General features: G+C 43.9%; 1 protein-coding gene across 1 annotated transcript in view; it reads right to left on the bottom strand.

Moving 5' to 3' along the window:
• The window catches only part of kif25 (kinesin family member 25), a 99839-nt gene extending 91539 nt beyond the window's left edge, over positions 1-8300 (bottom strand). The window contains exons 1-2 of the mRNA XM_067989563.1: positions 8256-8300; positions 7219-7286 (exon numbers count right to left, since the gene is read on the bottom strand). Coding sequence (XP_067845664.1) covers positions 7219-7286; positions 8256-8300 — 113 coding nt within the window. The remainder of the gene's footprint in view (positions 1-7218; positions 7287-8255) is intronic.
• Positions 8301-13009: the final 4709 nt, after the last annotated feature.

The raw sequence follows: 13009 nt of genomic DNA, 5'->3' as shown, positions 1-13009 counted from the left end.
ATCCTGAAATTCGGATGCTTGCCATCTGCCGCTGTAAATTCCAGGGTCAACTGATTGGCATAGTTCTGGATGGGACATAGATGTGAATTTATACCTCAGGAGGCCTGGAAAACTTGAGTGGTGGAAGGGTGGGGGATTAGAAGAAGGCAAAGTGTGCTGTCATTTAAAGGCACCCTGCACTTAAAGGTAACTATCAGTAACCAGGAAGTAGAAATAGCAGCAGCAAGAAGAAGGAAAAGAGCAGCTAGTTTTAGTGAGAGTAATTATGAGCATTTCTTAAGTGAAAGACGGCTGAAGATGGATTCACTTTTTGGTGTTAGAGGCAAAGGGCCTGCAATCTGTATTGCAAGAGCTGTGTGGAAGGAAGTGGCATGACAGTAAGCGGAACATCTCTAATCAGTAGGAAACCCCTGCAACTTTGCAAAAGATTCAGTGTTCACACAAAGCCAGCAAACATATGTGCTATGTGCGCTATGTGACTAATTAAGACTATAGAACCACAGAGACAAGTGTGCACTGCTTGCCACAGGGTTTCCAGCACAACTGTGTGAGGTGTCATGGTGATCAAGGAATTAACAGCAATTACTCTATCACCTGGATCCCTCCAAATCACCTTCCTTACATGTATACATGCCTTGTGAAACATCTTTCATGTTCAAGTGCTCATATCCTTTAATGTTCCCTCTGAAAAGTTGAAAGACAATAACAGCGAAAAGGAAAGGTTTGTAGTCTGTTATGGACCATTAAAATTATTCTTTCTTTATGTAGGAAAAAAAACTTCTCAGGTGGAGGATCACCAGACATCAGGGAGTTAACACCTCACAAGGAAGAGACCACAGAGATCCTAAGGAACAACTTCTCAAAAGCTATACAAGATGGAGAAATAGAGGGCCTGCTGCCAAAGTGAGTTTAAGATGGCAGGTCTGTAGATATAATTGTGTGGGGCCCCTAATGAAGCAGGAAAAGATATGCCAACACATCTCAGATATCTGAAGATTTGTATTATTATTTATAGTTCTACGGAAGCAAGGCAACATTCTCAGGAAGATTGCCGAGAAGAAGGGACTCCAGGATCATCGTCACTGGGATGCGCCACCAGAAATTGCCCCACTGTGTCATTCGCCCCATTGCTAGCACCCACCAGCCCAGAAAAAGACACTTAGTGTGACACAGATAGTGTTGAAGAAGATTTGTCACTGGGTGAGTCACAATACAACAACTTGCATTTATACAATGTCGTTAACAGTCTGGTTCAACCTGAAACAGTAGCCATGAGGTGGGTGGAATCGGCGGTGAGGATACGGAGTTTATGGCAGGGGCTGAAGACAATGGCTTTGATCTTCCCAATGTTTATCTGGAGAAAACTGTGGCTCATCCTAAGAAGGCAGTGACGGGTGCCTCATTGGACCCTTTGGTGAATGCCGTGAAAGGCACAGAAGGCAGCTGTGGGCTTGTTCAATGGAGATTCAAGCCTGGGACGGCAGCAGGAGAGTAGGAAGACAGTGATGGTTTGGGGTAGGGATTAGGATGGCAAAGTACCCAAGAAACAGGAAATGAAAGGTGGCAAGACTGGGTGACAGGAAAGGGAGAACACAGACGAGAAAGGCTCAAGAGAGGAGCCAGAGGATGTGACAATGGAAAAGAAACCTGATGTTTCTCAGTGGAGATTAAGGAAAAGCCAGTCTCTGGCTTTAACGTGGATGGATGATGATCTCAGGAATCCTGCTATGAAGAGAAGGGTGCTAGCAGAGCACGTCCTCTCAAATGTCATCACAATTGGAAGCTAGTCTATGAACCCAGGCTGTTGAGGATTGAAGCCTCGAGAAACAGCCTGTCGTGGGTCCATTCAAGGACCCAGAGAGAAAGGTCTTCCCTGTCCCAAGAGGTTCATTGTAATGGTCAGGAGCCATCCACAGCAGAGTCACAAGAAGTGTAAAAACAGGGCAAAAGAGATATCATAAACGCACAGTGGGAAGCATATTAGCAACTGCAGTTCTAGTTTATATTGGAATGATGAAATACAAGTAAAGCACCCAACCCATCAAGTGTCTTGTTTATTGTTATGAAATTTCTTCAAGACCCATATGATGTGTTGTACGCTTTAATTTGTATGTATTTCTTTATTCCAATATGAACTGGAATTGCAGTTGCTAATATGGACTTTATTAGTTTAGAGATTCATATATTTTAATCGAGGTGAATCCACTGAAAAGGGATCCCTGGATAGTTTTTACCAGTAGATCCCTAGAATAACCCTGAGGGAAAAATACATAGCACAATAGTTACTTTCTCCTGTACTGTGTGGACCGCCCTTGTTCTTGATGTAGTCTGGAGCTTGTCCTGTAGGAGGGTGCAAAGCTCCTTTAGGGCTTCAGATGAAACAAAGACTCTGGAGCTTATGAGATGGGTCCATTCGAGGACCCTGAGAGAAAGGTCTTCTCTGTCCCAACAGATTCATTAAAATGGTCAGGAGCCATCCACAACACAGTCCCCAGGCCCTCAAGTGGCAATATTAGAATAATTATGAGATGACAAATTATAGGATTGGACAATGCTGTTAAGGTATCTCCATAAGGGTCTCGCTCTTCTCTGCATCTGGCTATTTCGTCTGGATTTAATGTTAGCCTCTTCCTTCAACATATAGGCCTTATACAATGGAATTGCATCGATAACTTTTCCAGCAGAATTAAACATTTTCAATATAGTCTTGCAAAATACTTCAACATAAAGCTTGAGGATCCGGTAGTGCGGCCTCAGAAAAATTTTACAAAACTACTAAGGCAAGCAGAAGTTACAGCAGGAAGTTTAGACAACAAACAACAACAACTACTTGCATTTATATAGCACCTTTAACGTAATAAAATATCCCAAGGCACTTCAGAGGAGCGATTATCAAACAAAATTTGATGCCGAGCCACATAAGGAGATATTAGGACAGATGACCAAAAGCTTGGTCAAAGACGTAGGTTTTAAGGAGCATCTTAAAGGAGGAGAGAAAGGGTGAGAGGTGGTGAGGTTTAGGGAAGGAACTCCAGAGCTTAGGGCCTAGGCAGCTGAAGGCACAGCCACCAATGGCGGAACGATTAAAATCGGGGATGCGCAAGAGACAAGAATTGGAAGAGCGCAGAGATCTTGGATGGTTGTACGGCTGGAGGAGGTTACAGAGATAGGAAGGGGCAAGGCCATGGAGGGATTTGAAAACAAGGATGAGAATTATAAAATCGAGGCATTGCTAGACCCGGGAGTCAAAGTAGGTCAGCGAGCGCAGAGGTGATGGGTGGATGGCACTTGGTTCAAGTTAGGATATGGGCAGCAGAGTTTTGGATGAGCTCAAGTTTATAGAGGGTGGAAGATCGGAGGCTGGCCAGGAGAGCATTTGAAAAATCAAGTCTCGAGGTAACAAAAGCATGGAGGAGGGTTTCAGCAGCAGATGAGCTGAGGCAGGGGCGGAGACGGGTGATGTTACGGTGGAGGAAGTAGGCGGTCTTGGTGGATATGGGGTCGGAAGCTCATCTCAGGGTCAAATAGGATGCCAAGGTTACGAACGGTCTGGTTCAGCCTTAGACAATGGCCAGGGAGAGAGATGGAGTTGGTGGCTAGGGAACGGAGTTTGCGGCGGGGACCAAAGACAATGTCTTCGGTCTGGCTGATATTTAGTTGGAGGAAATTTTTGCTCATCCAGTACTGCATGTTGGACAAGCAGTGTGACAAATGAGAGACAGTGGAGGGGTCAAGGGAGGTGGTGGTGAGGTAGAGTTGGGTGTCATCAGCATACACATGGAATCTGACAGCTTTACCCTTTGCCGTCCCCCTTTGTTTCCTCAGGTTCTTGCAAAAATACCTGTTCCATATAGGCATTCTTTTCAGGCGAGTGCTGTAAGGTGGAATTGACAGAGTTTAGGATGGATAATGTCACTTTCATGGCTGTCCACCTTAGAGGGCAGAAGCTTCTTAAACTGATTTCAAATTCAGGCGGAAAATTGACCATAGTGGAAATGGGGTAGATCCTGGGCTCACCGCAAAACTGCCCCCTGGGCGAATGTTTATCAGGCCGGAAGGAAGTATACAATGGTGTTCCCCAGGGGTCAGTATTAGGACCACTGCTCTTTTTGATATATATTAATGACCTGGACCTGGATACAGTGGGTATAATTTCAAAGTTTGCCGACGACACGAACCTCGGAAATGTACTAAACAATGTGGAGGATAGTAACAGACTTCAGGAGGACATAGACAGACTGGTGAAATGGGCAGACAAAATTTAACGCAGGGAAGTGTGAAGTGATACATTTTGGCAGGGCAAATGAAGAGAGGTAATATAAACTAAATGGTTAACTAACTGTTAAATCTTTAACTTCTTCCAGTTCTGACGAAAGGTCATCAACCTGAAACGTTAACCCTGTTTGTTTCTCCACAGATGCTGCCTGACTTGCTGAGTATTTCCAGCATTTTCTGTTTATAAACTAAACGGTACAATTTTAAATGGAGCATAGGAAGAGAGAGACATTTGTACGTACACATATCTTTGGAGGTGGCAGGACAAGTTGAGAAGGCTGTTAAAAAAATCATATGGGATCCTGGGATTTATTAATAGCGGCATAAAGTGAAAAAGCAAGGAAATTATGCTAAACCTTTATAAAACATTGGTTAGGCCACAGCTGGATAATTGTGTTCAATTCTGGGTACCACACTTTAGGAAAGATGTCAAGGCCTTAGTGATGGTGCAGAAGAGATTTACTAGAATGGTACCAGGGATGAGGGACTTCAGTTATGTGGAGAGACTGGAGAATCTGGGGTTCTCCTTAGAGCAGAGAAGGTTAAGGGGAGATTTGATAGAGGTGTTCAAAATCATTAAGGGTTTTGATAGAGTAAATAAGGAGAAACTGTTTCCAGTGACAGAAGGGTCGGTAACCAGAGGACAGATTTAAGGTAATTGGCAAAAGAACCAGAGGCGACATGAGGAAACATTTTTTTTTACACAGCGAGTTGTAATGATCTGGAATGCACTGCCTGAGAGGGTGGCGGAAGGAGATTCAATAGTAACTTTCAAAAGGGAATTGGATAAATAGTTGAAGGGGAAAAATTTACAGGGCTACAGGGAAAGAGCAGGGGAATGGGACTAATTGGATAACTTTTTCAAAGAGCTGGCAAAGGCACAAAGGGCTGAATGGCCTCCTCCTATGCAACACCTACTATGATAATGCTCCCTTCTGCTGCCCTCTCATCTCACTAGAATTTTGGACCCATGCTTGATCAAAGAATTCTGTGCCTCTGGGACAGCCAAATTTTCAATAAAATGTGTGGAATCCATCTTAGAACTATGTCACCACAACCTATAAAGGACATGGGCCTCAAATTTCCTGGGGGATTCGACCAGACTCTGCTGTAACTCTAAAGGAACCAACGGAAAACGGCAGAGACCCAGTGGCGCTTGGTCCCTGCTGTTTCAGGAGTTTTCCTAGTTGGCCTTGTAAGGGGTGGAACCTCCACTCGGCTCTTACGTCACTGACGTCAAGGGGCAGCCCTGGCAGTGGGGAATCATCACCGGGAGTTCCGGCTTACTCAGCTCAGCTGGGATCCGACGTAGGACTGGAGACCAGTATTCCAAGAGAGATGAGATATACTGGCCTCCAAAATCAGCTACAGATACTCCAATCTGTTATGTTAAATAGCATTTCAAGTCAAAGGAATCAAACCTAGATACCCTCGTTAATATACTGCTTGATCTAAGTGGAATATAGTACCATTGCTCATGCAGCAGTTTTGTGTAATGCCCCTTCCCGCCCCCGGGGTGGTCCAGGCCAGGAAAGCAGCCTGGATTGACAAAATATTGTTTAAAAAAAAAAATTGGATCAGCTTCCTCACATAGGGACTGGGATGGAAGGTACAATGGAGTTGGGATGATGTACACGTGGGTAACCCACCCCAATGGCAGGCAGGCACCAAATAATGTGGAAACATGGGGCTGGTGGGCAATGGAGATATGCCTGTAGTGCATAGTAGTGTGGGTGCCCATCAGCCCCAGGCAATTTACGTGCCCTCCCACTGACCTTGCAAACTCTGAAAGGATTGGCACTGGAGGACACCGGCCCAGGGATTTTTACTGCCTCATTATTTACAGGATATATAAACCTAACAGGACAAACATTCTATTTTTATAGACAATAGAAACAAAGGAACGTAGGAACTGGATTAGGCCATTTAGCTCCTCGAGCCTGTTCCACCATTCAATGAGATCATGGCTGATCTGTGACCTAACTCCATATATTTGCCTTAGCCGCTTAAATCTTAACATCTTTGGTTAACAAAAATCTATCACTCAGATTTAAAATTAACAATTGAGCTAGCATCAACTGCCGTTTGCGTAAGAAAGTTCCAAACATCTTTGCATGTAGAAGTGTTTCCTAACTTCACTCCTGAAAGTCCTGGCTTTAATTTTTAGGCTATGTCTCCTAGTCCTAGACTCCCCAACCAGCGGAAATAGTTTCTCTCTATCCACCCAATCAGTTCCCCTTACTATCTTGAAAACTTCAATCAAATCACCCTTTAATCTTTTAAATTCCAGGGAAAACAACCCTAGTTTGTGTAATCTCTCCTCATAATATAACCCTTGAAGTCCAGTAAATCATTCCAGTAAATCCATGCAGCACTCCCTCCAATATATCCTTCCTAAGGTGCAGTGCCCAGTATTCCAGGTGTGGTATAACCATAGCTTTATATAGCTATAGCATAACTTCTACCCTTTTGTATTCTAGTCCACTAGATATAAAGGTCATCCACTAATGGAATGCTGGCCTCACACCTGCCAACATTGAAATCCATTTGCCACAGTTTTGCCTATTCACTTAATCTATTAATATCTCTTTGTAATTTTATGCTTCCACCTACACTGCTTACAATGCTGCCTATCTTTGTGTCATTGGCAAACTTGGACAAGTGGCTCACTATCCCGTCATCTAAGTCATTAATAAATACAGTGAATAGTTGAGGCCCCAACACAGATCCCTGTGGGACACCACTAGTCACATACTGCCAATTTGAGTACCTGCCCATTATCCCTACTCTGTTTCCTGCCACTCAAAGGTGTAAAAATAACCATGCGCGTCATAACAGCTCTTAAACAGTGATCCAAGGTGTTTTCCCTTATTGGCTTATGGACTTTTCTTTGGTATGTGGTGACTGAATGAATTCTGTGAATTATCAAACTGTATAACTTACCGCTCAAACTCAAACATCTTGTTGACTACTGTATGACCAGAACGATTACATTTTACATGAACGGTTTCCTAAACAATGTTAAAAAATGAAATGAATTACAATTATTGGAGATTTGGACAAATAAGAATGATTATCAGACATCAGTTTGACAGACATGAGAAATTAAATTTAACAATGAAACTGACTTATTTTGAAGAACATATTGTGGAGGTAGTGGCGACTGCACTGATCATACTTCTTTTCCTTGCCCTTACTCCACATAACTCCCACTAAAAATTCACCTAGAAACATCACGAGCAGTGCTCTGTGTCCATGTATGGCACCTGCATCTGCAGACAAATGTGAACATATCTCAGATGAATGGCAGATGAATAGTGCAAATGCAGGTTCCTATTCTCAAAGGAAGCTGGGACATCAAAGTGCTGCTGGCATCACTAAAATATGTGAATGTCTGCCTAACTGTAACACTGGATGCTTCCTTGGAAGCACCCCAGTCACAGTATGTTATTCTTCCAGTGGTGGGGGTGTCAGCCTTGGCTCAGTGGTTTATTCTTGCCTCTGAGTCAAAAGGTCAGGGTTCACACACCATTCCAGAGACTTGAGCCCATAATCTAGGCTGACACTTCAGTGCAGTACTGAGGGAGTGCTGTACTATCAGAGGTGTTGTTTTTCAGATGAGATGTTACACCAAGGCCCTGCTTGTCCTGTCAAGTGGATGTAAAAGATCCCATTGCATCCCAGAAGAGCAGGGGAGATTTCCTGGCATTCTGGCCAATATTTATCCCTCAACTAACATCACAAAAAAAAGATTGTCTGGTCATTTGTCTCACTGCTGTTTGAAGGATCTTGCTGTTTCAAGCTGTTGTTTCCCTACACTACAACAATGCCTACACTTCAAAATACTTTATCGGTTGTGGAGTGTTTTAAAATGTCCTGAAAGTGCCATACAAATGCAAGCACTTTCTTTCTTTTTGCTGCTTGAAAGAAGTCATGCCAGGATGATCAACAGCCAACATAGCTTGGTTAGTCTCACGTACCAAGATGCCACCAACAATATCTACAGGCTTTCTTGCACCTGTCATGACCACAGGAAATTGTGTTAGCAGGCCAGATACAAAGTTACACTACTAGTCAGCTGCAGCCTCCAATTTGCCTCCATGCCTTTGCAGACATGCTGCAATGCTGAATATTGGGATGGTGCTATGCTTAGTAAAGAGGGCCAACCTTGTTGCAACCATCTTATGTAGCACCACTTCTACTTCAGCAGCCATTAAGCAGAGGCCAGGTACCACGGTGGTTGACTATTACTTGTCTACAGACTCATTCCTGTATCTTAGGTTTCCTTTTCCTTCATTTTTGCCTGTCACTTCTTAGTGTCCTCCCTCTCCAGCTTAGTTAAGGCCTTTTGAATCTTTTTAAAGGCTTTCAAAATTTTCTTCACCTTATTCTGTCACCTCCCTTTAATTATTATCATCCATTTAAATTTCACTAACAGACAATCTTCTGTTCCCACCAATGATCCAAATCTACAACTAGAGCTTTGCTAAGATGGAAAATCTTGAGTCTGTCTAAAAACCTCTTCTAACCATGTGAGTCTAAACTGCACCCACAGCAGAAAATCTAGGTCAGTGTGTGGCAAAATCTCTTAAAACTAACACCAAAACAGGTGGATGCTCAGTTGATATTAGCAACAGTCTCTGCCAGTAAGATTCAATAATGACAAAATGGGGAAAAATAGTAAATCAGCATTTTGTTTTATTCTGAAGGCTGCATGAAAACAGACATTCGTTGCCTAAGCCACTATCAGTTGAGTAATTTAGTACACCTTGTATTGACTATAGTGGTATTTGTATTGACTATATTAACTATAGTAGTATCTGAGAGAGGGTGAGGAGAGTAACTGGAGGAGTGGAAGATGTCTGTCTCTGGAGCAGTAAATAAACACATGGCTGATTTAATAAACATAAATTGCATAGATAAATAACCCCTTGCATATGCATTGATTATATTGTTTTTCCTCTTAATCATTACCACACAAAAGGCTCAATAGTTTATGCTTTGCACTGTTTTGATTTTTTTTATACAAAATATATTTCTACCTTCAATGCCCAAATAATAGTTTCCTTTCTTTCTGCTGCCAGTAATTTTATCTCTTGACAAGCAGCAAGTCCAGGTATGCTCTATGAATAGCCAAACAAGCTGTCAACCTTTAAAACAATCTGCGAGTTGTAGAGACAATTGCTCGCTGGGAGGTGTTGAGTCCCACCAGCTGAGAGCAATAGCCGCAGGAACCCTCATAAACTAAAAGGATGGGGAGGGGCCAGAGTTCCCTGGCACCTAAACTCTACACATTGGTAGTAAAAGCTACTTTTGTATCTTCAACTTCTCACTTTTTCCACTTCCTGCCACTCTCACTCACCTTCTCCTTTATTTCTCAGTTTCCTTTCATTTCTTGCTTTCTTCCTTCATTCCTTACTTGCATAGAACAGTTACACTTTATCACCCTCTTGCTCTTCTCCTTCACTGATTTGGCTTTCCTCCTTTAGATTCTGTTGTATTTCAATCTCATCATCTACCTCTTGCTTCCCTCTTTCAGGTCTTGGCAGCCAGGAAGGTTTGCAATGGTCAGAGAAGCGCGCAAGCGGGTGGAATTAGTCTGGCTATGCAGGTGGGTAAGTAGGGAGTCAGAGAAGCATTTGGTCTGGGTAAGGGATTCAAGAAGCATTTGAGATTGGTGGGAGATCTTTGCAGCCTGCCCTGCTCCATTCATGTCCGAGTCCTATGTCTGCAGTTTTCTTATCAGTTCTTGAAGTGTTCAAGGAAAAAAAAAAGTGGGTCAGGTGGAGAACAACTCATGATTAGGAGAACCAGACTACAAAATGTGGGCTGGTTGGTTGGCCTGGAATGACTCCAGGTGAGGCAGGCAAACCAAGAACCTGTTTATGCCAACTATCAGCATTTTAAGCTGACAGCATTTCAACCTGTGTTTCACAAGAAAAATCAGCCTTTTGCACTGAGATTAGAGAATGTCATTATTAACCAATCAGATCAATTAGAAAGCAAGGCTGCAGAACCAATCAGATGTTACTTTCTCTCATTGTTGGTTGCATGCAAACGTAAGGCAGAAGCATTTTAAAATTAGCTAATGTCTTCCCAGAATTGGTACAGGTGTGTTTATTTAGGTTTGGTCCCTGAAGAAGTTATTCATAACGAATAAGCTGTTAAATACAGATTTTTAAAACTTTTAATTTTCCGAAAGGGGTGCCTGGCTGCTGTCTTATTTAAAGGTTTTTTTTCCAAACGTAGTTGCAGCTGCTTTTTTGAGATAAGGGCGATGTTCCTTAGCTGAATGCATTAACTGGCTTTACTTGAGTATTCCTGTCATGGCACTAACTGAATTACCAGGAAATATGGAAGTCAGATTTTCAACTAGAGCCAAAATGGGCGCAAAGTGAGCAGGACACCCGCTAGACCTGCCCGAACCTGATGATGCGAAGAATGTGCATTTTGAGGCGAGAGCCTCAACTCCATGGTAAAGATGAGCTGTCAGCACTACTTGCGCTTGATATTGGCAGTTCGCCCATGGTTGGGGAGGAATCCAGCAGGGCTCCTGCAATTTAATGGCAGCATGCAACTTCTAAAGGGAATGTGCCTTTGAGCAATGAATGAGTGCTGCTGCCTAAAAAAAAATATCTGCCGCTAGTTTCCCTGTTTCTCGGACAGTGTCTTAGAAGTCCTTGTGGTGGAGGTGACCAAGAGGAAAAAGGTGTTCCTGCAGACGGACACAGAGTACAACCCGGCAATAGTGGGCATAGATAGCTGAGCACGTGAATGGCAGAAGTCTCACACCACTGATTTTCTTTCTGCATTGTTGTCAGATCTATGACTTGACCAGAGCTACTATGGTAAGACTCCCATTCACAGCTTTCTTACATTCTGCATAGGCCTGCACCACCAACAAGCCTTCCCAGCCCTGATTTCCAACTCTTTCCTCCAATCACAGCATGCGTTCTTCAGTGTACCTCCTTCCGCTTCCAATTGCACACTCTGCATCTGTTACTGTCCTCACAATTCCTGGCCCCTCTTCCCCACACTCGCCACTTTTCTCTCATCATGCTAAGTTGCTACAGACACCTTCACATCTCTTCAACAGGCTGCCACTAACACGGTCCCACTCTTCTTGCAAGACAAGCAGGTGCACCCACCACAGGAGGGAGACCTCAAGAACTCGTGTAGGACCATAAGAACATAAGAAATAGGAGTAGGCCAATCGGCCCCTCGAGCCTGCTCCGCCATTCAATAAGATCATGGCTGATCTGCTCCTAACCTCAAATTCATGTCCAATTTCCTGCCCACTCCCCGTAACTCCTAATTCCCTTTACTTCTAGAAAACTGTCTATTTCTGTTTTAAATTTATTTATTTGATGTAGCTTCCACAGCTTCCTGGGGCAGCAAATTCCACAGACCTACTACCCTCTGAGTGAAGAAGTTTCTCCTCATCTCAGTTTTGAAAGCGCAGCCCCTTATTCTAAGATTATGCCTCCTAGTTCTAGTTTCACCCATCCTTGGGAACATCCTTACCGCATCCACCCGATCAAGCCCCTTCACAATCTTATATGTTTCAATAAGATCGCCTCTCATTCTTCTGAACTCCAATGAGTAGAGTCCCAATCTACTCAACCTCTCCTCATACGTCCGCCCCCCCATCCCCAGGATCAACCGAGTGAACCTTCTTTGCACTGCCTCGAGAGCAAGTATGTCTTTTCTTAAGTATGGACACCAAAACTGTACGCAGTATTCCAGGTGCGGTCTCACCAATACCCTATACAACCGCAGCAATACCCCCCTGTTTTTATATTCTATCCCCCTAGCAATAAAAGCCAATTTTCCCTCGTGTTGGTGAGCGAACCAACACGAGAGAAAAACTAACTTGACCTCGTCCTCACCAATCTACCTGTCGCAAATGCATCTGTCCATGACAGTATTGGTAGGAGTGACCACCGCACAGTCCTCGTGGAGATGAAATCCCGTCTTCGCACTGAGGACACCATCCAACGTGTTGTGTGGCACTACCACCGTGCTAAATGGGATAGATTCAGAACAGATCTAGCAGCTCAAAACTGGGCATCCATGAGGTGCTGTGGGCCATCAGCAGCAGCAGAATTGTATTCCAGCACAATCTGTAACCTCATGGCCCGGCATATTCCTCACTCTACCATTACCAACAAGCCAGGGGAACAACCCTGGTTCAATGAGGAGTGTAGAAGAGCATGCCAGAAGCAGCACCAGGCGTACCTAAAAATGAGGTGCCAACCTGGTGAACCTACAACTCAGGACTACATGCATGCTAAACAGCGGAAGCAACATGCTATAGACAGAGCTAAGCGATTCCACAACCAACGGATCAGATCAAAGCTCTGCAGTCCTGCCACATCCAGTCGTGAATGGTGGTGGACAATTAAACAACTAACGGGAGGAGGAGGCTCTGCAAACATCCCCATTCTCAATAATGGCGGAGTCCAGCACGTGAGTGGAAAAGACAAGGCTGAAGCATTTGCAACCATCTTCAGCCAGAAGTGCCGAGTGGATGGTCCATCTCAGCCTCCTCCCGATATCCCCACCATCACGGAAGCCAGTCTTTGGCCAATTCGGTTCACTCCACGTGATATCAAGAAACGGCTGAGTGCACTGGATACAGCAAAGGCTATGGACCCCGACAACATCCCAGCTGTAGTGCTGAAGGCTTGTGCTCCAGAACTAGCTGCGCCTCTAGCCAAGCTGTTCCAGTACA

Source organism: Heptranchias perlo, chromosome 8 (assembly GCF_035084215.1).
Source record: "Heptranchias perlo isolate sHepPer1 chromosome 8, sHepPer1.hap1, whole genome shotgun sequence".
Lineage (NCBI taxonomy): Eukaryota > Metazoa > Chordata > Chondrichthyes > Hexanchiformes > Hexanchidae > Heptranchias > Heptranchias perlo.
The sequence above is the reverse complement of the archived record's forward strand: the minus strand, read 5'-3'. Positions and strand labels throughout refer to the sequence as shown.